The sequence below is a fragment of the Balaenoptera borealis genome, assembly GCF_965194805.1.
Source record: "Balaenoptera borealis genome assembly, chromosome: 19".
In the NCBI taxonomy this organism is placed as follows: domain Eukaryota; kingdom Metazoa; phylum Chordata; class Mammalia; order Artiodactyla; family Balaenopteridae; genus Balaenoptera; species Balaenoptera borealis.
Genome location: NC_138878.1, coordinates 27540871 through 27567151, shown reverse-complemented (window position 1 = coordinate 27567151; position 26281 = coordinate 27540871). Strand labels below are relative to the sequence as shown.

At 42.7% G+C, this 26281-nt stretch overlaps 1 protein-coding gene across 1 annotated transcript in view; it reads left to right on the top strand.

The window, feature by feature from the left end:
* CES5A (carboxylesterase 5A) overlaps positions 1-26281 on the top strand; it is a 291154-nt gene that overhangs the window by 225471 nt on the left and 39402 nt on the right. Inside the window, 3 exon segments of the mRNA XM_082367012.1 lie at positions 1594-23179; positions 24304-24508; positions 25891-26029. Of these exon segments, the coding sequence (XP_082223138.1) occupies positions 23077-23179; positions 24304-24508; positions 25891-26029 (447 nt within the window). The 5' untranslated portion in view covers positions 1594-23076.

The following is a 26281-nucleotide window of genomic DNA, read 5'->3' as shown; positions in this document are numbered from 1 at the left end:
CTCTTTTACTGCCTTTGGTTTGATTGTCAGTGTTTTCTTTGTTCTCGCCTTCTTCCTTCTTCTGTTAATATGTATTCTCAGTTTTGTTGAGGTTGTTGGCTACCTTTCTGTGATGCTGTTTGTGTGTGTGTGAGTTTTTGGTTTTTTTCTCTCTGTGCTCATCACTCTCTAGTTGGTGTGTGTCTGTGTATGTGTGTATGTGTGTATGTGCTGCTCTTATTCAGCTCCCTGGGCCCCCAGTTCAGATCCAGACCTTATGTTTGTCTGTGTCTGTGTGAAGTCTCATTCTGTATGGATATTGCAAATTTAAGTGACTGAGTTAGCAGATCACAAGTCCTGGTTGCCAGAGTGTCCTATGCCTGTCCAGACCCATCTCAGATAAGCAGTTTAGGATGGGCCACAGCCCCAGACAGGAGAATAGATTTCCTTAGCTCAGATTCAGGTCTGGGAGCCTGACTTTGGTCTCCTACCTGCATGAGGAGTTCACTGCCCCTCCTAGGCTTCAGGAGTTGAACTTGGTTCTTGCTTCAGGTCTGAAAGTACAGTAGGTCTGCAACTTCTCTGTGTACCTTTAAAACAGGTCCTGGTCTAGGGCTCTGTGTCCTAAGGGGTCTTAGTTCAGACTGATGACTAGATAGATATAAAATGACCCTTCCCCAAGCTGACCCTGTCATAATTGTGAAAGAGGCAGAGTTAGTCTTTGTTGCCTTCTCTTCCTTATCTTTCTTTCATCGCTCCTCTCCCATCTTTCCCTCTCCTCCCACTACTTCCATCTTGACCTGGATTCTTCTGGTCTGAAAAACCTATCTCCTCATCTGAGGGTCTTGAGCTTTACCACCCCTTACCCTCTCTGGCACATTTGTGTTGTAAAGAAGGAATCACCAACGGTGGCATTTCAGGAACAGGTAAAGATGGAGTTTTGGATGATGCCCTCTATGTTTTCCTGTAAATCAGAGGGTGTGAGGTTGTATCTGGCAAGGACCACACTTTTTTCTCCTGAGTCCCCTTCAAACCCCACTGAGTCCAGGCCTCTGACATCTGTGGATGGTGCCTCTGATAACCCCACTCCATTGTGAATATCTTCTCAGGAAGGTTTAAATAAACAATGATTTCATAGGATGTTAGTCAGAACTAAGAAGTAAAACCAAAATGATCTCTTCTTTCATTTGCCTTCATGTGTCCTATGGAAAGGTCCTCAGAAGGTCAGTTCTGATGGCCAGTGAAGTTGTGCCATCACTTCCCACCTGAGGGTGGAAGACAGCCCTCCTGGGGACTTGGCCAAACTGGACAGAAGGCAACATGTAAGAAAATTTCTACTGCCCATTCCATGTCCCGTTGACCCTTGCCTCCCGAAGTGTCCAGTCACCATTATAGAGCTCACACTTCTCATTCCCTGCCACTGGTGCCCTGGCCTGCCAGGTGATGGAGCTTCTGTTTCATTCTAAATAGAGCAGAGGATGTTGAAAATCTTCCATGGCTTCTGGCAGGTGAAGGATCAAAGTGGTGCTTGGCAGCCACAGGCACAAACAAAAAGGTTAAGATCAAAGGGGATGGGCTCCGTTTGAAAGTGAACTCTCCTGTTCCTCATTACAGTCCTCACCAAGGCTTCTATCGTCCTCTGCTGCAAGGAACAAGGATGAGGAATTTGGGCTGCGGCTGGCTGCTGAAGCCACGTGCTGACAGACAGACAATCCCGGAACAGCTGCAATGTCATTGTAAGCCTTGAAATTAAAATAAAATCCATTGATTTATAAGAGGAAAACAGGGTCAACACTAGTGGGGTCAGAAAAACCAATTCCAAGAGCCCTTGGGTTGGCCTAAATCCTACATATAAAATGGATGATGGAAGTGTTTGCCATGGAAACCATCAGAGGGAAGCTGAGGGAATCCAGGTCTTGGCAGGTGATTGCAGCCGTTGTTGCTGGCACACAGCACACCAGGGGAAATAACTGAGGCCTCAATAAATAGGACATCTGGAGAGGCCAGAGCCTAGGCTCAATGTATTTTGTAAGGGGAAGGCTTCCTCACTGAGGATGGGGAATCTGCTTTGCAAACTGTATGGTCAGCAGCTTTGTGTATTTTGTGTCTGTAGGAGTTTATTTTAGCTCTGTGGTGAAGCTTTTTTTTTTAACAAAACGTTGAATAGGGTGCCCACAAGGTATTTGCTTGCTGGCTTTATTTCCCTCCCTGCCTGGGTATGGAGAGGTGAGCAGCACTTCCGCTGACTCAAGCAAACCCCTTCCTCTCTTTGTGCCTCAATTTCCCCATCACACAATGAGGATATGAGATTAAATGAGCACTTCCCAGATGCACTTTTTAGAGAAGTGTTTGAACAAAACTTGGCTGAGGTATTGGGCGGATGGGACTTAAGTGTCCTAGTACTAAGATGAGTGTGTGCAGGTTAAATTCAAGTTGGCATGCAAACTGCCTCGGCTTTTGGCTGCAGAGTGAGGGCAAGCTTGACTCCTGCTCCTCACCCCAAATCTGCACAACTTGGCTTGCTTCTTCCCCCAGATGTTCTCCAAGGTTCTTCCCGGCTCTGACAAGGAGAGCGCTGCTGTAGGCTATGTGTCCTCAGCCCTCAGAGGTAGCTGTGGCATTGCAATTTCATTTTTCCTGGAGGACAAGTTCCCCTGGACTATTGCAGACCCCTGCACAGACTTTGTTATGGAATGGTACTGGGCTCCTTCTTTCAGAGTGAAAGCCTCCTTGTCCATCTGAGGCAAAGTTATTATTCCTTAGGAGCAAAGCCTTGTCCCTCCCAATGTGCTTCTTATCCGCCTTTTCTCTCTTGATCAACGTGAGTGAGTATTAATCTCTCTTAATTCCCTGCAGCTGGCCTTACTTTGCATGGCTGTTTGGGAATAAGGCTTTTTTTTTTTTTTTTTCAATAGATCTTTATTGGAGTATAATTGCTTCACGATACTGTGTTAGTTTCTGTTGTACACCAAAGTGAATCAGCCATATGCATACATATGTCCCCATATCCCCTCCCTCTTGCGCCTCCCTCCCATCCTCCCTATCCCGCCCCTCTAGGTCATCACAAACCACCGAGCTGATCTCCCTGTGCTATGCTGCTGCTTCCCACTAGCTATTTTACATTCGATAGTGTACATATGTTGATGCTATTCTCACTTCGCCCCAGCTTCCCCCTCCCACCCTGTGTCCTCAAGTCCATTCTCTATGTCTACATCTTTATTCCTGCCCTGCAACTAGGTTCATCAGTACCATTTTTTTTTTTTAGATTCCATATATATGCGTTAGCATACGGTATTTGTTTTTCTCTTTCTGACTTACTTCACTCTGTATGACAGACTCTAGGTCCATCCACCTCACTACAAATAACTCAATATCGTTTCTTTTAATGGCCGAGTAATATTCCATTGTATATATGTGCCACATCTTCTTTATCCATTCATCTGTCAATGGACATTTAGGTTGGTAATAAGGTTCTTTTTATCCGCCTTTTCTTTCTTTTTAAGCAAACAGATTTTCTTTTGAGTTCTGGATGAATGTCATTCCAAGTTTTCGGTGGGAAGCAGCTCTCTCTAAAACATTCTCCTGAGGCAGGGCATTAGAGCAGTAAATAGGAAAGAAGCCATTTCCTGTGGTTGGAGAAATGAGTCTGGTTGGAGGCTTCTGTGTTGACAGGAAGGGTTATAGGGACGCAGGGGGTCTGTGTTTCAGGTCTGGATCCATGCTTACTTGCTGTGTGACCTTGGAAAATCCCGTTATCCTCTCTGGGCCACATTCTTGCCATCTGTGCAATCAGGAGTTTGGATTTGATTAATGATTTGCAATACTTAAGAATACTTTGGAATCCTCTCTTAAATTTAAATCTATAGAAACCCAATATGAATCATGTGAAATCGCTATAGGCTATATCATGTGGTTTGGTTCAGGCTTTCTCAACCTCCACACTATTGACCTTGGGGGAGGATAATTGTGGGAGGCTGTCTTGCAGGATGGATAGCAGCATCCCTGGTCTCTACTCACCGGATGCCAGTAGCACTCCTCAAGTTGTGACAACCAAAAACGTCTTCAGATATTTCCACATGTCCCCTGGGGAGAGGGGCAGAATTGCCCCTGGTTGAGACCCACTGCTTTAATCTAATAAAACAATTAAAAGGTGAGGGTCTCCGTTGAAGGGGGATGGGAGGGAGTGTGACATAGATCCATTCTCTGTGGCCCCAGAGGCTCTTCTGACACACCAGTGTTTCAGGAGACACAGTTTAAAAACTTACAGACTCAGTCCTGATTGTCTCTTAGCTCAAAACTGCTATGTGAGTCCAGGGTCCCCTTTCCAAGTCAGATTTTTAATTGGAAAGGCAGAGGAGGGGGCTAGTCAGCAACTTTCTCAGTGCTCCCAGCTCCCATTTCATAAGGATGTGTAGCAGTGCAAGCTGCTTTTTCTAGGCATCCTCATTTGGACACCTTCTCCAGGAAACCTTCCATCATAATGCCAATGAAAGAACATACTCTCAACTCCTGTATCTATTCTGAAAAGGACCTGTCTATTCTGTTCCACCTAACTGAACTGTCCTTTCCCTGCCACAGGCTCAGGCACTCAGGCTCTTTGAGATGCTGGCGTCTGGACCTAGGGCGGGTACTTGAGTATGAGGATCTTCAGAAAAGCAGGCCAAGCCTGTTCTGTGCTTGACCAGGCTTGGGGCTTGGCAGGAAACAAATCTGGTGTATTTGGATCCACACTGAGTCATATGAGGTGCCTCCAAGGCCCTCACCACAGAACCTCCATCTCAGCCTCCATCTGGTTCTGTCACACCGGTTATGGGACCTTGGTCAAACCTCTACTTCCTCATTTACAAAATGCAGCCATTAAGATGTCCTTATAGGATGGCTGAGAAGAGGAAATTAGATTACCTACTTAAGTACCTACACAGTGCCAGGTACACAGTGTTCTCTTGGAACGTGGTTATGAGTGTGACGATTTCAGTGTTGGCACCCCGCCCCCAGTCTCCTTGCTCAGACTCTCTTCCCAGGAAGCCCCCAGCCTCTCCCATGGTGGTGGAGACCGGCTAGACTGGGGCAGGGGCTCCTGGGCCCTGGGTACCCACCAAGGACATATCTCATTATGAGGGTAAAACCTTTCCTCCATAATTAGAGATGAGGCTTTAGAGAACTTCTCACTGAATTTTAATTTGCTAGTCTATTGAAACAACCTCCTGGGGTTATACATTCATTCCACTGATTTTTTTTTTTTGAGCGTTTACCATGAGCCATTATACTTTACTTGGAGGCTTCTTCCTTTATCCTCAAGTGTTATTTGCCTTTATTTTGCTTCAGTTATGTCTTTCCCCAAATAAAAATAACCACTTTTTTCTGATTATAAAAATACTACCTGCTCATTACAAATAAAATTTCAAACAATACAGAAAAGTATGAATAAAAACGACTCCAATTCCTATTTTGAAGATCTACCCACTTTCAACATCTCGTGGCCCACCTTTCAGAGTTCCTGGATGCACCTACACGTGATTTTACATGCATGCACTCAGGAAATGTCCACTATTTGCTTTTACCTTTTTATTGAAGTATAACCTATAACATGTATGTGGAAAAGTGCACAAATCCTAAGTATACAAATCAAACTTTGACCAATTTTTGCTCATGCAACCACATCACACAGATCAAAATATAGAGCATCCCTAGCACCCCAGAAGCCTTGCAGTCATTACCCATCTCACCAAGGCAACCACTATTCTGACTTCTGCCACCATAGATTGATTAGCTTGACTGTATTTGAACTTCACATCATGGGACTAATGCAGTGTGTAATCTTTTGTGTCTGACTTTTTAAGTTTGACATTGGGAGAGATTTATTTCATGACATATAGTAGCAGTTCATTCTTTTTATTGCTGTATGGTATTCCATTGTATGGCTAGACCACATTTATTTATCCTACTAATACATTTATTTATTCTACTGATGTCAGAATTTTGAGTTGATTTCAGCTTTTTACTTTTACAAATAATGCTGCTATGCACAGTAAATTAACTTTCTAAAGCCTAATGGTAAAGACACATTATCATCTGAAAGTACCTCTTAAACCAAAAGGAAACATGGAGATAGCTACCCCATGTTGGGTCTTGATTCCCCTGTTGTACATTGAGAGGCTCAGAGGAAATGCTCTCTTAGGATCCTTCCATCAGGGAAATGAGGGGATTCTGGGAGCTCATTGCTGCATCCAAGCACCTGCCTGGTCCCTCTTCAGTTTAAGGCAGATGTATTAGTCAGGGTTCTCCAAAAAAACAGAAACAATAGGATAGATATAAAGAGATATATAAGAGGAGAGTAATTGTAAGAATTGGTTCACATGGTTATGGAGGACAAAAAGTCCCACGATCTGCTGTCTGCTGGTGGTGTAATTCAGTCTGGGTCTGAAGGTCTGAGAACCAGGGGAGCTGATGGCATAAGTCCCAGTTCAAGTCCAAAGGCCAGAAGCTCAGATGTCTGAGGGCAAGAGAAAATGGATGTCTTAGCTCATACAAAAAGTAAATTTGACCTTTCTCCACTTCTAAGATGCCCACCCACACTGGTGAGGGTGAACATCTTTACTTAGTCTACCGATTCATATGCTAGTCTCTTCCAGAAACACCCTCACAGACACACCCAGAAATAATGTCTTACGAGCTATCCAGGTATCCTTTAGCCCAGTCAAGCTGACACGTAAAATTAATCATCACAGCTGGCTTCCATAGGACACATCCCTTCAGTTTGAGTGTTGATGGATATCTCCTAAGAAAGACAAAGCAAACCTTCATCTTGGACCCCCTCTAAGACCCTGAGTCACTTAAAGGGTCCCAGGACCATTTCTTCCCCTTCCCTGAAAACTCCTGCCCCACCCCCAGCCTTGGAGGTGTCTTGGCCTTTGGTCAGAATAAAGAACAGATCACTTACCCCGTGTCCCACTTCCTGCTGGTTCTCCCCTCCCCTGCTTCCAAGCAAAGTGCTTTGTTTCCCACAGAGGACAGCAGGGAGTAGTCTGTGGTAGTTAGATGCTCTCGGCATGGGCCTCAGACAAGCAGAACACTTAGCAGTCCCCTGGAGACACAAGCTGGAGAAGAGCAGAATGGGAGCTCTTTGCACATGAGTGAGCAGGCCGGGCCTTACACAGGGATGTGGGAATGCTCCCGTGACCCCAGCCAACAGAAAATCCACCTCTGTGAATTCATCCCTTGGGATGAGTACCACCCACCCTGGGCAGGCAGATTAGGAATTGAAACACAAGCTTTCTAATAGAGATTTACTTTCAAATGCTGACTCTGCCATTCACCATCCAGGACCTTGGGCAAGATAATAACTTTTTTTTTTTTTTTTAAATGGTGGTTAGGACTCTGCGCTTTTTTTTTTTTTTTTTAATTTATTTATTTATTTATTTATGGCTGTGTTGGGTCTTCGTTTCTGTGTGAGGGCTTTCTCTAGTTGGGGCAAGCGGGGGCCACTCTTCATCGCGGTGCGCGGGCCTCTCACTATCGCGGCCTCTCTTGTTGCGGAGCACAGGCTCCAGAAGCGCAGGCTCAGTAATTGTGGCTCACGGGCCTAGTTGCTCCGTGGCATGTGGGATCTTCCCAGACCAGGGCTCGAACCCGTGTCCCCTGCATTGGCAGGCAGACTCTCAACCACTGTGCCACCAGGGAAGCCCAAGATAATAACTTTTTGAAACCACAGTTTTGTCATATTTAAAATGAAGATAAACCCTATCTCCCAGGGTTGTGAGGATTAAGTGAGACAATGCATGCCACCCTTTTTGTCCACAGTGCTTGCATATTGTAAGGTTTGCACCCTGGATCTGCGTGGAGAAGAACAGTGGTCAGGAGTTAGAAACCTGGGTTCCGGTCTCAGCCTACCCCCTATAATCCTGGGTGGCCCCATTGCTCTGATGAGAAGGTTGGCTTTGGTTATCTCTAGATCCCTTCTAGTTGTAGTTCTCTTGGAATCTGTGCAGCCATAGTCATTGCCTCCAAAAACAAATTGCAATGTAGAATAGGGGGTGAAACTCAGGCTTAGAAGTCAGGGAACTAAATACTTAGTTCCCCTAAGCCTTAATTCTCTCCTGTATAAAATGGAAGTAATAATACCCATTTCATATAATTGCAGGAAGATTAAATAAAGCAATGTATGTAAAACACTTTACACAGTGGAAGCCATGATAATAACAAAACCAGTAAATATTACATAATGATTGTATAATATTAATATGATCACTGATAAATAATTTAAATAATTAATTTCCTCCAGTGGCAAGAAGCTGAACTTCTAAAGCTTGACTTCCACAGCAGTCATTGAGAGTAAAAGAGAATGTTGCTATGTAACTACCCCAAACTTAGTACAAAAATATAATGTTCTTTATTGTTTATAATGCTAAGTTAGCATGCAGAGACCTCACTCTACACAAATGGTGAGAGAATTTAGCCTGAACTCTTTCTCGGTTCCCTAACTCCCTACCCAGTTCTGGAGATTGGGTGATAATCCCTGGAATTCAGTGCCAAGGAATGGGTTGCGGTAAGAGGCTTGCAGGGCCATCTACTTCTCAATCATTGGTTCACATGGGGTTCAACATCCATCATCCAGTGGCCCTACAGGCCCAGAAGATCCATGCCCTCTGTGGGTTATATTTGGGGCATGGGATTCGGTTTGTGGGGTCTTGTGCCTGGGTGCATATTACCATTCCACCTTGGGGCCCAGGTCGCTGCCCTCCAGCTGGGAAGCATGATGCAGACCCCCTCTGTTTAGGACTCATAGATTTCTCCTCTCCACTCTTCTCTGCTCCCTCTGGGGCCTGGCCTTCTGGAAACAATAGTCTGGAACTGAAATGCTTGGCAGGAATCGATTCTTTTTCTGCCTTGCCACACACTTTCTTTATCTTATCATAAGCAATAAGAGCATGCTAATGACACAACATTCTGTCTCATGAATTTTAGGTTTTGGTTATGGTAACCTCCAACTTCTACATAACAACTTATGTCTCAGTTATATATTGTGTGACAAACCATCCCAGAACATAGTGGCTTAAAAAAATAACCATTTTTTCAGCTCGTGTTTCTGTGGGTCAGCAATTTGGGCTGGGCTTACTGAGGCAGTTCTGCTGGTTTTAGCTAGACTTAACTCATGCATCTGTGGTCAACTGCCAGTCATCTAGGAGACTCTGACTGTGTGGGTTGGGTGGCTGTCAGTTGGAGCAATGGGGACTCTGGGCCTGTGACTCTTATTGTCCAGCAGGCTAGCCCGACTGTTTCACACATGGGGATGGCAGGGTCTCAAAGGGCAGCAAGAAAAGGAAAATCCCAATACATAAACACTTTTCAAATCTCTGCTTGTGTTATATTTGCCGTTGTTTCGTTGCCCAAAGCAAATCACATGGCCAAGCTCCGAGCCACTGTAGAAGAAGAGTTACCCCTCCTTCTGATAGGGGCTGAAACACTTATTCTCCCTTGACATGGCCCTGCAACTTCCTGGGGTTAGATGTCATGGTTTGAAGCTCAAAGTGGGAGCATAGGATGGAAAGTACCCACGCTCAAGGCTAGGGGAAAATCAGACTAGGGGCTGCGAGCTCCCTGCTCCCTTCCCTGTTGAAGCCATTTGTCCAACAACTATGAGTACAATCGTTTAACTTTATTAGAAACTGCCATGCAGTTTTACAAAGTGGTTTTTACCATTTTAACTCCTCCCAGCAATGTATACTTGGCATCCTTGCCAATACTTGGTATAGTTAGATTTTTTATTTTTAACCTTTTTGGTGGTAAGTAATGATACTGGGGTTTTCATCACATTACTCTGATGGCTAATGATATTGAGTGCCCTTTCATGTGCTTATTAACTATTTGGATAGATTCTTTCATGAAATGCCTGTTCAAGTCTTTGAATCTTTCATGAAATAATTAATTAGGTGATCTGTCTTTTTATCATTGAGGTGTGGGAATTTTTATACATTCCAGATATTATTTCTTTGTCAGATATATATATTGTGAATGTTTTCTCCCAGTCTGTGGGTTGTCTTCTCACTTTCTTAATGGTATCTCTTGATGAGCAGAAGTTTTAAATTTTGATGAAGTCCAATTTGTCCACTTTTTTCATTTCTGATTTGTACCTTTTTGTATCCTCTCTCAGGAACGTTTTGCCTATTCTAAGACCATGAGACTATTCTACATTTTCTTCTAGAAGCTTTATAGTTTAGTTTTCACATTTAGGTTTTGATCTGTCCTAAATTAATTTTTGTGTGTGATGAGGTAGGGACCAAGTTAACTTTATAGTAAGTCTTGATTTCTAGTAGTGTAAATCCTCCAACATTTTTAAAGGTCCTTTGGTTTTACATATAAGTTTTAGAATTAGCTTTTCAATTTACACCAAAAAAAAAAAAAAAAAAAAAGACTGCTGGAGTTTTCACTTAGATTGAATTCACTCTATAGATCAGTTTGGGGAGAAATGACGTCTTAATAATATTGAATCCTTGAATGCATGAATATGATTTACCTCTCCATTTCTTTAGATCTTTAATTCCTCTTAGCAATGTTTTGTAGTTTTAAGTCAGATGTCTTTCAAATCTTCCATTAAATATATTCTTGAGTATTTGATTTTCTTTATGCTATTATAATTAGCACTTAAAATTTTCATTTTCTGATTTTCTTTGGTAGAAAAAGATTGATTTTTCATATTGAAAATGAACATGTTCTAACAGACTAACAGACTGATTTTTGTGTAGCCATGGTAACAAGTCACCACCAGAACTGGTTTTAAACTTGTTTAATTGATCAATGACAACTTGCTTCAGGGAATGTGCTTTTGCAAATCAACAAATTATTGTTAGCTCCTAGCTTCTGAAAATCAGTCCATCAGGGGCAAACTCACTTTAATAAACACACTTCTGAGTGCCAACCAATCAACAACAGTCTCACCCAAGTAAGCATGCTCCTATAGATGATGTCAGTACACTTATGTTATCTAAAATCCGCCAACCCCTGAACTCCATTGTCTAATTGGTCCTTGTGATTTTTTCCTTTGACCCATGGGTAATTTGGAAGTGTATTTCTTGATTTCCAAGTGTTTGGGAATTTTCTAATTATATTTTTGTTATTGATTTCTGCATTATGGTCAGGGAATATATTCTGTATTATTTTAATACTTTGCAACTTATTAAGACTTGCTTTAGGGCCCAGCATGTGGTCTATGTTGGTAAATGTTCCATGTGCACCTGAAAATAATAATCTGTGGTTGTCCATCTCATATATGTCAATTAGGTCAAATTGCTTAATACTGTTGTTCAAATCTATATCTTTACTGATTTTTTCTGATTATTTTATTAATTATATAGATAGAGTTAAAACTTCTAATTATGATTGTAACATTTTCCATTTCTTCCTTTAGTTCAATTTTTTCTTTATGTATCTTGAACCTCTGTTGTTAGGTACATGCACAATTAAGATTTTTATATCTTTCTGATCACTGTATTTTCTTTTCATCTACTGAAAAAAATGATATTCTTTATCTCTGGTGATATTTCTCATCTTGAAATCTACTGTACTGAATGTACTGAAAATCTGTCTTAAATTGCAGTGCTTAGTCTGTTTTCATTAAACGTGTTTACTAATATGGGTAGACTAAAGTCTATCATCTGACTCTTGGTTTTGTATTTTTTTTTCCCATCAGTTCTTTTGCTGTTTTTGTGGTTTCCCCTTTCCTATTTTCTTTTAGATTAATTGAGTATTTTCTATGATTCTTTTTTTTTTTTTTTTTGGTGTCTGCTATTGAGTTTTTTAACTACACTGTATAAGAAACTTAATATAACATAATTATCTTTACCTTTCCCATTTGTGCTATTTTGTCACATATTTTACTTCTGTGCATCTTAGAACTCCATAATACATTTGCATTATATTTGATTTATCATTTTCTTTCAGCCTGAATAATATCCTGTAAGGTTGGTAGTAATGTTTCCACTTTCATTACCAATTTTAGTATTTTGAGTCTTTTCTCTTTTTGTCTTGATTAATCTAAGAAAAGGTTTTTCTTGTTTTGTTTTGTTTATTTTTTTTCAATTTGCTTGGTCTTTTCAAACAACTAGCTTTTGGTTTCATTGATTCTCTTTATTGTTTTTCTGTTCTCTATTTTGTTTATCTCCACTATAATATTTGTTACTTTCTTCCTTCTGCTTGCTTTAGATTTAGTTTGCTCTTCTTTTTCTAGTCCCTTAAAGTGGAATATTAAATGATCTATTTTGGATCTTTCTTCTTTTTCAATGTAGGCATTTATAGCTATAAATTTCCCTCTGAGAACTGCTTTCACTGCACCCCATAAGTTGTGGTATGTTGTACTTTGGTTTCATTCATCTCAAAGTATTTTTTAATTCCCTTGTGATTTCTTCTTTGACCTATTGGTTGTTTAAGAGTGTCTTGTTTAGATTTCACATATTTGTGAATTTTCTGAATTTCCTTTTGTTATTGATTTCTACGTTCATTCCGTTGTGGTAGGAGAAGATACTTTGTATGACTTCAGACCTTTTTATTTTATTGAGACTTGTTTTATGACCTAACAAATGGTATACCTTGGAGAATGTGCCATGTGCACTTGAGAAGAATGTGCATTCTGCTGTGTTACATAGAATGTGCTATATATGTTTTTTGTTGAGGGATGGGCCCTTGGAATTCCCTAGTCCGTTTTCTCTGATGTCACTCCATATCTCCTGAAGAACATCCTTTAGTCCTTCTTGCAGTGTGGGTCTGCCAGTAGCATATTCTCTCCTGAATATGTTCTTATTTCTTCTTCATTCTTGAAGGATATTTTCCCTATGTAAAGAATTTTACAGTGACAATGCTATTTTTTTCATCATTTTGTTATCTTTTGCCTTCCATTCTTTTTAATGAAACTAGCCATCATTCTTATTGTTCTCCTCTGGAATCCAATATGTATTTTATTCTTTGGCTGCTGGCAAGATTTTTTTAAGCTTTGGTTTTTAGCAATTGATTGTAATGTGCTAAGGTGTAATTTTTGTGCATGTGTTTATCCTGTTTTGGATACGTTGGGATTCTTAGATATGTGGGTTGATGTTTTTCATCAGTTTTTCAACGAATATCACTTCAAATATTTCTTCTGGGTTTGGATTATTTCAGGACACATTTGAGTAAAACTCCCCTTTAACTATCAAATTGGATAGAAAAGCACATTCATAATTTTAAACTTAACATTTATTAAAGACTTGCTCTGTCAGGCTCTAAGCTGGTCATTGATGGTAAAAGGTAAATCTGATGTGTCCCTGCCCTCATGCAGTCCATACCCTGGTAGGAGAGGTAGATCTGAGGCAATATTAAGATCTGGAAGTCATTCATTGAATGAAAAGGTGACTGAGTCCCTAGGAAAAAGGGCTCTGCAAAATTATGGCAAGTATATACTGTGATAATTTCCTAGTTCTTCTCCAAAAGGACTTATGGCTATTTACTTGGATGACTATGTCAGCAAACATTTCCAATATTATTGGACACAGAGTTTGAACTGACATTAATATATGGAGACCCAAAGTGTCATCATGATGCCCTTATCAGAGTGGGGGCCTATAGAGGGACAGGTAATAAATGGAGTTCCAGCTAAATTCCAGCTCATAGTGGGCCCACTGGGTCAATGGACCCCACTCAGTAGTCATTTCTCCAAGTGCCCAAGTACATAAATTGGGATTTATATACTTGGCAATTGGAGTAATCCCCCATATTGGGTTCCTGGTTTATGGAGTTAGAGTTATCACAAAGGGAAGGAGGGAAGGCCAAATGGAAACCTCTGACCTGCAAGAATCCAGGAGACCCCCACTCTATGGCCAAAATAGGAAATAAAAAACAATATTGTATCCTGCAGGAGGGATATGGCATAGATTAGCGCCACCATTAAGGGCCTAAAAGATACAGGGGTGGTAGTTCCTCTCATATATCCATTTAATTCAACTGTCTAGCATCTGTAGAAACTGAATGGAACCTGGAGAATGACTGAAGACTACAGTAGAGTAAACCAAGCAGTAACCCTGATCATAGCTGCTGTGCTAAATGTGGTGTCCTTGCTTGAGCAGACTAATAAAGCCTCAGCTACAAGGTATGTAGCCATTGATTTAGAAAATGCAGTCTTTTCCATTCCAATTTAGAAAGAAGATCAGAAAAAGTTCACATTTTCATAGGATGACTAATATTCACTTATAAGGCTAAGTCTCCACTGTCTGTCATAATATAGTCCAAAGACATCTAGACTGCCAGGTATCCCACAGAACATCATACTCGCCCATTAAATTTACAACTTCATGCTGATTGGACAGGATAAGCAAGGGGTGACTAGCATTCTGTAGGCCTTGTGCTCCAGAGGGTAGGGGATAAATCCTGTGGAAATTCAGGGAGTGGACACTTCACTGAAGGTTTTAGGAATCCAGTGATTAGGAGCATATGAGGATCTTCTCTCAAAAGTAAAAGACAAATTTATTCAAATTGAAATTCCTAACAAAAAGAAGGAAGCTAGGCCTCCTTGGGTTCTGTAGGTATGACATTTTATACTGAGGCATGTGGCTTCACTGCAAATACCAGGTGACATGAAAAGCTGCCTGCTGTTTGAGTGATAGGATCTGCCAAGCCCTATGATGTTGGAGATGTCAGAGACAGGAAAAGATGCACTCTATAGAGTCTGTGTCAAGCTCCGGTGGGAGAATCATGATACAGGTCCCGGGAATTCTGGAGTAAGGCCAGGCCAACTGCAGCAGAGAATTATATGCCCTTTGAGAAGCATCTCCTGGTATGTTACTGGTCCTGGTAGAGAAGAAATGCTAGCCCATGGGCACCGAGTGACCGAATCTAAAACTTCCCATTATGAGCTGGATCCTGGCTACAAATTTCTTTAGGGAAGGATTGGGGAATTGCTTATTGGTAGTAGCATTGCATAGTTCTTCCTTAAGAGGACCCACATCCTTTATTCAGTGGGCTCAATAGGTTTTGAAAAATGGTTTAGATCTGGAAAGATCTGGTAAGGTATTATGATTTTTCATTGTTATGGCTGACATAAAACATCTGCTTACCAGCTCTTGACTTTTTCTGGTTTTACAAGTTAAATAATGTTCAAATTGGCTACCCATCTATCTTACTTCTAGGAATACCATTGTTTGTTATCCACTGTCATAAATCTCTATGGGATAAGGCACCCTGGTTGCCACTCTGTCTTTGCTGCCCATTAAGGTAATTATTTCTTCCTTATCTATAGTGGTTAAGTAGCACTAGCTGGCCTCTGTTATTTCAGGTTCATTCACACTGAATCTGGATAAAGCCTATTTTCATGGTAGAATTGATTACGGTCAACACTGACCTAACAAGGACTGTCACCATCAGGCTTCTCAAAGATGCTGGTGACCTTTACACTAGTGCATTCCTTGTTGCCCTTGTGAAGATAGCTCCTGGGTGCTCTTGGTAAACATCATCAGGTGGTGGGTTCCCTCATTTTAGGAAATAAAGGTATTCTAATTGACCCACAATCCCTAGCTTTCTGATCTCTTCATCAGGACTCTGCCATGGCAATTCTAGCATTCCCATCTCATTTACTATAGGCTGTCATCATGTCCAAGCTTCAAGGAGCCATTCCTGCAGCATGTTAGACCAGCCTGAGGCATTCTTTCCGGACAATACATCCTGAGTCATGAGAATGTGCTTTTGTATTAATCAATTCTCTCCCACACAGTCTTATGTTCTGCCCCATGCCTCAGGTCCACCACCCACAAGAGTCACTCCCACAAATGTTTTTTCAGTTCCTACCAGGACATATTAGCCATGTCATGCAGTTAATTCAGTGAGAAGGCCATTTCCTCCCAGAGAAGGAGCTATTTTCCTTGTTTAGGCTGAAACCTGCCCCTAGTTATTAGCTTGGGGAAATGCATGGAGCAGGGTGATCTTGACGAGGAAAAGCATTTTCATAGGAGACACATGTCATAGATCATGTATACCCTCTTCTAGTGAGAAGGAGAGAGCTGCTCCTGCTAGTCTGGAGAGTTTAAGAGAATCTGGATGGTCATTTCTGAAATGTATACATCCAAACGTCTCCAACCCATGTCTCGGCATCTTAATCATTTCTTATCTGGGACCTGACTTTAACATAGTGGATCTTTCACGGCTGCACATTCAACCTCCTTTGTAGCTCTCTCACTCTTATGGTTGAATTTTGGGTCTAACTTTCAGAATGATCTAACTATGGTTCCAAAAGGTAAGGTATCTTTCAGAACTGACAGAAGGCCTTCCAATTTTCATGGCATACTCTGTGTTAATAGCTGAGTCTGTCATTTTCTTTTAGGTTTCCAAGGAACTTAAAAGCTAGCCCAAACCACAATCCTTATAATTACCATTGCCTCTATACCTTAGAGTTAATCCATACCTTAGTGCTGCCCCTCCAGCTGGAGAGAGTCTTAGTGACATGATGCCGTCTGACTGGTGAACGATCCAGTTACAGAATCCACTGAGGGTCTCCTTCCTAGGTCTCCTCCTAGTACTAATTGACTTAGTTTGGTTCCCTGAGAGTAGAGCCTGAGGCAGAGAGGTGAGGAAACCACAAGATCAGTGTGTATTACTGAGACTGCTGCCGTGAGCAAGGAGAGGCCAATTTCTCTAGGACTTCCTGCCACCTGAGCAGTGTACAGAATGTCTCCAGATGCTGGAGCACAGGGTTACTCCTGGGGGCTTTAACCGTCCTGTAATTCCAGTCTCACTTGAACAAAGACAAAGGGGAGAAAGTCCTGGAGCAGAGAATAGAAAGTCACGTGGCCCACCCATGCTTCAAGTGGCATGCTGTCCATGCAAGATGAGGCTGAGCCTGCACAGAACTGTCCACTGCAGCTATGACTTAAATCAGAAGTGGGCTGAGGTTATGTGACCAAGTGCGAGTAATGTCGTCGTCGTCGTCGTCGTCATCATCATCATTATTTGTGGCTAAACCAGCTATAGAACAAGGACAGAGTATTATAAATAATATAATAGAAACATCAACAAAATATATAGGAGGAAAGGGAAAAATGAATCTCACATTTGAGAATAAAGAGGTCTATATGGAGGAGATGGTATTTCCGTGAGATCTTAAAAGAGAAGTAGGATTTCATCAGGTGAAGTCAAGGCAAAACATCCAGGAGAGGAAAATGTAATTAACAAAGACTGTATGCAGTCATGGTGTACAGTGATGGGGATGCAGTGATGGGTGTAGTTATGGGGTTATAGGGATGGAGTGTAATGAGGCATCTATCTGGAATGGCAGTGTTTGGGTTTAACATGAATGTGAAGTGAGTTTGAAGGAAGATTGTAAGAAGGAAACTCTAAAGGTCCAGCTCTGGGCCCATGTGGGATGAGAGGGGCATTGCCTGGTGACCTGATTCCATCCCCAGACCATCCTCCCTTTGATTTGTCAACCTGTAGGCCAGTTTCCACTTTGAGGCCACAGGGTTGCTCTGATGCCTTCAGGGTTCCTTCAGCCTCCCCTTATGAGAATCGGAAAGTGGGCTTTGATCTCCACTACCTATCAGCAGGGGTAGATTAGCGCATGTTTTAAGCCATGCCTCAGACTGAGGTCCTCTCTCATTTTGTTTTCTCCCTCGGGGTTTCAGCAGAGCAATCTGGAGGACAGAGAGAGCCCATCAAAGGTCTATGTCTCTCTGGGGCCATCCAGGCCACTGGTCTGTGCTACTGATGGGGACATCACAGTCCTAGGAGGTGATGTCAAGTGGTTACTCAGCTTCCTAGATGATTAAGTGATTTTTCATAGTCCAAGAACTGCAGAAGTCAGCCAACCTTCCTGATCTTATTGTTGTTCCTCATTTCTTACTTCATCCTCTCTAAATGGCAAAGCCTGCAGCTTGGTGGCAGGAAATCTGGGCTCAAGTCCCAGCTGTGCTGCTTTTCAGCATTGTGATATTTGATAATTCATCCTACCTTGCAAAGCCTCAGTTTCCTCATCTGCAAAATGGGAATCATTGCATTAAATTAGGGAATGGCTGCAAAGCATTTAGCTCTGGGTCTGGCACCTACAAGGCATTCCATACATGAAAGCTAGTACCATTGTTTCCTGACATATATTAGTGTCTCCCAAAGTGGAGGTCCTGTACATTAGGGGACACCTGAGATAATCAAAGGTGACCTAGACAGAGCAACAAATAGAAGATATGCAATTAGGAAGCCATATTCTCCACAGTTCTCTTTCAATACTGATTTTGCAGAGAAGATAGACTCAGTTTGGTGGTAGCATATTTCATATATACATATATACATATAAATTAGTAAGACATATGTATATATATCTTATATATACACATATATATGATATATATTTATATATCTTATATATTAATAAGATATATGTATATAATTATCTTATCTTAATAAGATATATATGTATATATATCTTGTTAATTTCCCTTTATAACAAAGAGAGAACACCCTTGTCCCTCCAGTTAATGGGAGAAAATTACATTGTGTTTCATCTGGTAAACTCAGTCCTATTCAATACTTTAAACAGTCTGTTTAAGTAACATAAGCTTTTTCAAATAAATGCGTGGCCTCTCAGATTTGCTTCCCATCCTCCCTCCTCCTCTCCAAGATGCAGTCTGGCTGTATGAGTTAGGGGAAACATATATGACCATATGAGTAGAAGTGCAGAGGGAGCCTGGACCCACTTATGAAAGTCCTCTTGTTGTGGTGGTCTCCACAGCAACTTCCCTCTGCACCAGGTTCCTGGGAGGATGATGAATTCTAACATGGTGAGTTCGTGGTCTGTCCTCTTGTCTTGATCAAAGTCCATGGGTCCTCCCCTGCTAACTCAGTCCCCCACTTTGGCTCTGACCAGCACTCAGCACTGTGCTCCACCCAGGTCAAATTATGGTTCCACTTTGTTTTCAAGCCTGGGAAGCACCTCTATAGGCCCCCTGCCCTCTTCCCCCTCCAGCTCCCAGCCAGGTTCTCAATCACCTCTGAGTTCCCTTCAAGGCCGTATCTGGGGTCCTTCCAAGGAATAGCAGATTTGAGGGAAGTGGGCGCATCACCTGAGATTTCTCTGTCTAACCTCTTTTATTTTGCTGTGGCTGCTGCAGGATGACTCACAGGTGTGGGCACACAGGTGGCAGCCTTCTCCTGGAGATCCAAGGTTGCTTTGAAACTCTCCCACCTCTCATACCTCCCACTTCGGGACTTAAGTCTAAGAGGGGGAATCAAGGCAACTTGTGTCATCCTCTGCTTTCCCTACCTCTGTTTCCTTCTCCTTCCCAAGGTCCACAATGCAAGAGGGGCAGACTATCCTCTTTGTCCTATTTTGAGAACCTCTGCACCACACCCTCCTGCTTCACCATAATGGTTGTCGGGGGAAATGGGAATGATTTTGCAGTATGACAATGCAAAACGTACTGGTTTACTCTTTTTAAAGTACTATCCCATTGCATTAGATATTAAAGATTTCTTTGATAATGAGAAGGTCAACAAAAACTAGAATAAGCCACAAGCAGTTATCCTTCAGAAGGGTAAACACACATGAAATCTGATCAGTTCTTTATTGCACATGGAATAAATTATGAATGGCACTGTAATTAATTCCCATATAGCTCACATACCCATCCCTTTTAATATCCCTTTTAATAAATGTAACATGCAAATTGCTAATGTTTTATGTAAAGGTAACCTATCTGAATACTGATGCTGTTATTAGGAAAGGCTTTCCATGAATGCTGGCAAAAACTCCAGGCGTTTTGTTCCCCACACTGGGCTTCCTTATTCCAGGGCAATGTCAGAACCTGTTGTGCAGGGTTCAAGGCTGCCTTCTCCCAGTGCCAACCCTGGGATTGTGCACTTCCATGTTCACCACAGGTCAATTTAAATAAAATTTTAAAGGCCAAGGTCAATTTAAAGAAAGGTCAATTTTTTTAAGGTCAATTTAAAGAAAAATATCAAGTGAATTGATAGTCAAGTTAGTAGTGGGAATGATACAAATTGTAAAGTTAGGAGGTCAATGGCTGAGTTTGGGGAAACACCAGGGTACATGGAAAAAGCTGTGATGGATACATGAATGGAAAAGACCTTCTCAAGGAGAAAGGCAGTCATGTACACAACTCGTTAGGAAACAGGAGGGGCGGAAAAAGCAAAGCATTGAGTTGTTCAGGAGAACCTAGGACAGCTTCTTGGAAGAGGTGGCAGTTGAACTGGGTTTTAAAGGATGAGAAGCTGGAGAAGAAAGACTTCCAAAATGTGTGGGGAGAGATGTGACAATAAGACAGTACATGTGAAGACACTTTCAAAACTGTTGAATGAGTAGTGGTATAAAGAATTAATATTATTTCTGATTGGATGCAGGGACAGAATTATAGAGCAGGGAGAATCCTTTTGGTGGCACTGAGGGAGGTCCAGAGTGGGGAGTTAGTCTAAGAAGGCTCAAGATTGTAGACAAGGTGGACATTGAAGATCCTGGTTGGCAGGGCCAGGGGAGATGCCACTCTGAGCTGGCAAAGTTTGTGCCTAAGAGCCAATCACTTATCCTGTCAGCAGCCTTCTTCCTCTCCTTGGAAACTTCTCTGCCTCTCCACCCTACTCTGGGTTCTTCTGGAATCACAGGCAGGAATGGAAACCTCATTCATACTTGGGCCTCTAGAATTTATAATCCTAAAACGTCTGCTCAGTTTTCATAAGATGGGAGACTGAGGCCCAGAGAAAAGAAAGGTTTAGATTCTGACTTAGCAAACACTACTGACCACCTGCTACTATACGGCCCAGACTTGAGCTAAGTGCTTTGATGTCTAAACAGCTATAATTCTTTTGAACCTGTTACAACAAACATGTCTATAAATATTAAATGAATTAAAATATTTGTATGCTCAATTTTTTTAGTGGCAAATAGTTTTTTTTAATAGTTCATTTTGCAATTTCAGGATGTTCTTTTTTTAAATTTATTTTTTCTTGAAGTAAAGTTGAATTAAAATGTTGTGTTAACTACTTCTATATAGAAAAGTGACTCAGTTATACGTATATACATTCTTTTTCATATTCTTTTCCATTATGGTTTATCACAGAATATTGAATATAGTTCCCTGTGCTATACAGTAGGACTTTGTTGTCTATCCATTCTATATATACCAGTTTGCATCTGCTAATCCCAAACTCCCACTCCTACCCTCTCCCCCCACCCTTGGAAACCACCAGTCTACTCTCTATGTCCCTGATTTTGTTTTTGTTTCATAGATAGGTTCATTTGTGTCATATTTTAGATTCTACATATAAGTGAGATCATATGTTATTTGTCTTTCTCCCTTACTTCACCTAGTATGATAATCTCTAGTTGCATCCATGTTGCTGCAAATGGCATTATTTTGTTCTTTTTTATGGCTGAGTAGTATTTATTCCATTGTATATATGTACCACATCTTCTTTATACATTCATCTGTCGATGGACATTTAGGTTGTTTCCATGTCTTGGCTATTGTGAATAGTGCTGCTATGAACATAAGGGTGCATGTATCTTTTTGAATTGTAGTCTTGTCTGGATATATGCCCAGGAGTGGGATTGCTGGATCTTGTATGCTTAATGTTAAACCAAAATGAGTAAACCCTGCAGACAAGCTGGAAACATTTTAGATATTCCCACCCCACCCCCCATTCACCTCCTGGGATTTACGGTCACCTCAAAGGTGGGCAGTTTGAACATCCAGACGTCTGAAATGGGCAGTTCCTTTCTTCCTTAACCCCGGCCGTGGTTCTCATCATGCATAGGGACTGCTCTCCAGGTGTCCGCTGGATTTCAGAGGCAATTTGAGGGATTTTCAACGTTTATTTGAACCATATGTGATTTTTTTGCTGAATTAAGAATCAAACCCTCACATAAGACTCCACTGAAGTCCTCTTTCCATAATTCTTAGTGCTGTCAGTGGCATATCAGAAATGGAGTTGCAGTTGGGAAGAAAGGTGTTATTTACTGGAGGACTTCAAATCTGCAAAGGTTTATGGAGCACCTGACTTGAGCAAAGTGCATGAGGCAGCCCCTTGCTCTGACCTTGAGGAAGGCCTTCCCTGCTTGTGCAGAGTTCTGTGCCCTGCTTGTCACTCCCCTGCCTCTTTTAGGAGGTGACTATTCTGGGAAACCTCCCATGCATTAGACTGATGCTTCCCAAACCCACTGTTGCTGTTGTTAAATTCCTTCCCCACATCTCCAGGGGGTGGGGCCAAAGAACGTACTTTTCAACAAGTGCCCCTGATAATTCTGACTCCATCTGCCCAGCCCCAAGTATTTGGGAAGCTCTATCCTGGGCCCTTAACCCTAAGTGAGGCATGGAGCCTGCGAGGGGCAGGATGGTAATGCTCCTGAGTCCTGAGGCGGATCTTCCATGACCCACCAGTACTGCAATGAGATCCTGGAATGCTGAGGACAGGCCCCAACAGAACTGCTTATATTAATAACTTCGCTCCCTAGGCTTGTCTCCTTATATTTACTGTGGGGGGCCTGGGTCTAGATCAGAATTGCAGAGTCTTCATCCGCGACACAACTCAAGCCAGTAGAAATGCTGTGTTGGGCTCACATGGTGATTTTTTGTTAATGGAGACCACATTTAAGAATTGAGAGATATCATAGACTTCTGGTTTGGCCCACCTACATTGTCACAAGGCAAATGTTTACTGGAGTTGAGAAGTCATTGCCCCTTTAAACAGAGCATGTGCTGTCTAGTTTTCCACAGTTCCCATGATTCCCTATTGTCTCTCCTGGCCAGCTTCATTCACTGCTTGTTTGCTGCCTTCCTGGCCTCTGTAGACATCTGAGTTGATGTCTCTGGCTTACCTGAACCCAAATGTACTTTCTGCTTCTACCATCCTGTGAGCCGAAAGCCTATCAAATTATCTTTCCCCCGCTCAAGAGTTAATCATCAGCTTCTTGTGTAAATCAGAACAGGAAAGTCTTGCTTGGCCAATTCCTCTAAAAATCTTAGTCTGATGCTATTATTGTTCACCGAGCCTGTGTCCTGTGTCTGCCTGCTCAACACTTGTCTCCTAACTGGAAGCCCTTTCTTGTCCCTGACCGAAGATCCCTGAGGCCAGCCGTGGCCGCGGATGTCCAGGGAGTTCAGGCGGGCCAACCAGATGAGTGGGGAGTGGGTGCACCCAGGCCAGACCCTGTTCTGGGCTGTTTGGGTCCTTGCAGCTGCCACCGAGGGTGAGACACCCAGTGGGAGAGGAGGGCTCCTCAGAAGATGGGATAGGGGATTTCCCTACCTTGGAGGATTTTCCCTGGTGGAAATGAATTTACTTCTCAGGAGTCTCTAGGGGCCCATGGAGGGCTGTGTAGTAACCTCAGGGCACCTGACCAATGTCCTGGTATTACTGAGAGCCCTAGGCCAGGGTCTTCTCAGGTGTGGGTAGAGCACAGAAGACCCTGTCTTGTCCTTGGGTTGTTCGCACCTTTGGGAGCTTGGAGAGCCCTCTGTCCTAGGCACTGGAGAGGGGCGTGGGATGGAGCCTGTGCTTCTGTAATGCCAACTGCCCAGGGAGGACTGTCACTATTGAAATGACAGTAGAATAGATAATGCCAAGAAATCTGGGTCCTGCTAAGTAAATAGTTGAGCAGCTAACTTCTCAAGGCTCCATATTCGATGTAGAAACTGAGAAGCTTGCATTGCCATTCTCCGTAAGAATTATCCTCACACCCCTGGAGGTGGATGAGCTGATTTCAGGTGGCATCTGCAAGAGAGTTTTTTATTTTCATTGCTGTATATGTATTTTCATGTGTACTCAAAAGCATATACCTAAGTCATCAAAACCACAATTCCATAGACGTTACTGTTTAGAATTCCTCTAAGTAAACTTTTAAAAGTTTATTTCAATTTAATTTTAAGAAAAGATAAAAGCCAGTAGTCACATGGGTGATACACAGACATGCCAGCAATTGTGCTGGTGGGTATAAAAATGACTGAAATGTGGGAAACTTTGAACCAGAAGATTTTTGTGGGGTCCTAGGATCTCTAAAGGCTGGTGTGTATCAGTTCCATAGTAAGGGAAAGTTTGTGTGCAGCAGAAGGGAGATGGATTCCTGAATTAAATTTTGGAAGATGGTGTGGCTTGGTGCTGTGCTCCTAGGAGAAATTAAGTGGATACTCTGATGCAGATGACTTCTAAGGGAATGTTGAAGGAGCAGTAGACATGGGTTCATTGAGAAGGAATCCAGATACTTGCGCAGCCTCTGGGTTGAGAAAGAGCGTCCCACTATGGGGAGCTCTGAGTCTGGCTTATTCCCAGCCTCTTCCCTGCCAGCTCTTGATTCCTCCCTGTGTGTTTCCCTAGGGCCAGCTGCAGATGCACCAGTGAGGAACACCAGGCTGGAATGGTCCCGGGGGAAGCAAGCTACTGTGCTGGGAAACGACATGCCTGTGAACGTGTTCCTTGGGATCCCTTATGCTGCACCCCCTGTAGGACTCCTGCGATTTGCAAAACCAGAGCCTGCATTGCTCTGGAATGATTTCCAAAACGCTACGTCCTACCCTAAATTGTAAGAGCTGGCTCGGTCCTATGGGTGGCCTGTGACCTGGGCGTAGGGGCAGAGCACATGATAAAGATCATGCAGCCCAGTGGGAGGATGTGGAGGGTCAGATGTGGGTGAGGCTTCTGTGATGGCATGGCTCCCCGTCTGGTTTAGAACAAGCAGATTCCCTGGGCTCCCTTCCAGACTTCCTGAATCTGAATCCCCAAAGCTGGGCCTGGATAACTGGATTGTAAAGAAACTCTCTAGGAAGTCTGAGGACCAGTCAGGTTTGGGAACCACTGTGACGGGCTTACTGAGTCTTTTGGTTAGAAGGGGTTGTTGAAGCGTTTCCACATGACCTCTCCCCAGGCTTAGTCTCCACACTCAGACTAGGTAAGGGCTTTAGAGTGGAATGGATACATGAGTGTGTCTCTGTGCCCCAGGGGAGCTGGGAGGGCAGGAACTCCCAGACACTGCAAATTTTCAAGCTTAGATGGGCAAGAAGTTCACAGGTAAATTTTGGAGGTGTCTCGTGCGTTGGATGGGAGGTGAGACTTGGAAATCGCCAAGAATCTTTTGACTCTCAGATTCTGTGAAGCCCTCAGGTTGGGCCATGTTAGTTCTTGGCATTGGGGTCCCAGGCAGAAGGAGTACCCTGGTGCCAGAAAACTCACTAAGCCACAGAAGACCCCATGTGGTCCAGAGACCAAGGACAATAAGCTGAATCTCATCTGCTTGTTCATTCATTCATTCATTCATTCAACTGATATCCACTGAGAACCAACAATTAAAATATAGGGTCTAACTGGAGAAATTTCAGAAGGCTTCTTGGAGGAGGTAGCGTTTTGACAGAATCTGGAAGAAAGGGAAGAACATGAGCAAGAAGATCTGGGGAGAGAGCAGTCCAGGCAGAGGTACCAGCTTAAGTGAAGGCCTGAATGCAGGAATCTCCCTGCTTGTCTATCTCAGTTGGTTCCTGGTAGAAGGCCTGGAAATGTCCTTTTGTTCCTGTAGGGGCAGAAGGGGGAGCCGCCAGAGTAAAACCCTTGATACGCAACCCAGTGTCCTACCTTTTACAGCTTGGGGAATTGTTGAGCCACCTTGAGTCTTTATGTGTGTGTCTGGATTATGGTGATGGGGGTAGGCATGGGTGGGTGCTGGGGGTTAATGGTATAATTATTCTGCGTGATGTGCTTTCTTACCCAGGAACCAGATCAAAGAGAATTATAGCTTGTTTGTTTGGGCCACCATAGGGGTTGGGGTATTATTAGACTTTGTACCAAGAGTGCTGTATGCCTCTTCTGCTCAGGCACTGGAGACCATTAGGCCTCCCTGCTGTCATAAGAACTGGTCCCTCCCAGGCAAGTTTGCTGATAGCAACTCTGAAGGTTTCTTCTTCCCTTTTCAAGGTGGCTCCAGAACTCAGAGTGGCTGTTCTCAGATCAACACATTCTCAAGGTGCATTATCCCAAACTCAGCGTGTCGGAAGACTGCCTGTACCTTAACATCTATGCACCGGCCCATGTGGACACTGGCTCCAAGCTCCCCGTAAGGAGGCCTGCCTTGCTGAGGGCTCCAGTTGGCAGGTTCTGGGCCTGGGACCCAGGCGGAGTGGCAGGATGTCTGGAATCAGATCTAGGCCCCCACTGGGTAAAAGGGAAATGCAATCACTTGACGTGTCAATAACTTTCTTAAAAAATCATTCTAATGACAGATTCACTTTATCTCCTTTTCTGATTGCTTCCTTATTGGCAGTGACTTGATCTTTGATTTTTATTTTGTTTTGTTTTTCCCCTCTGT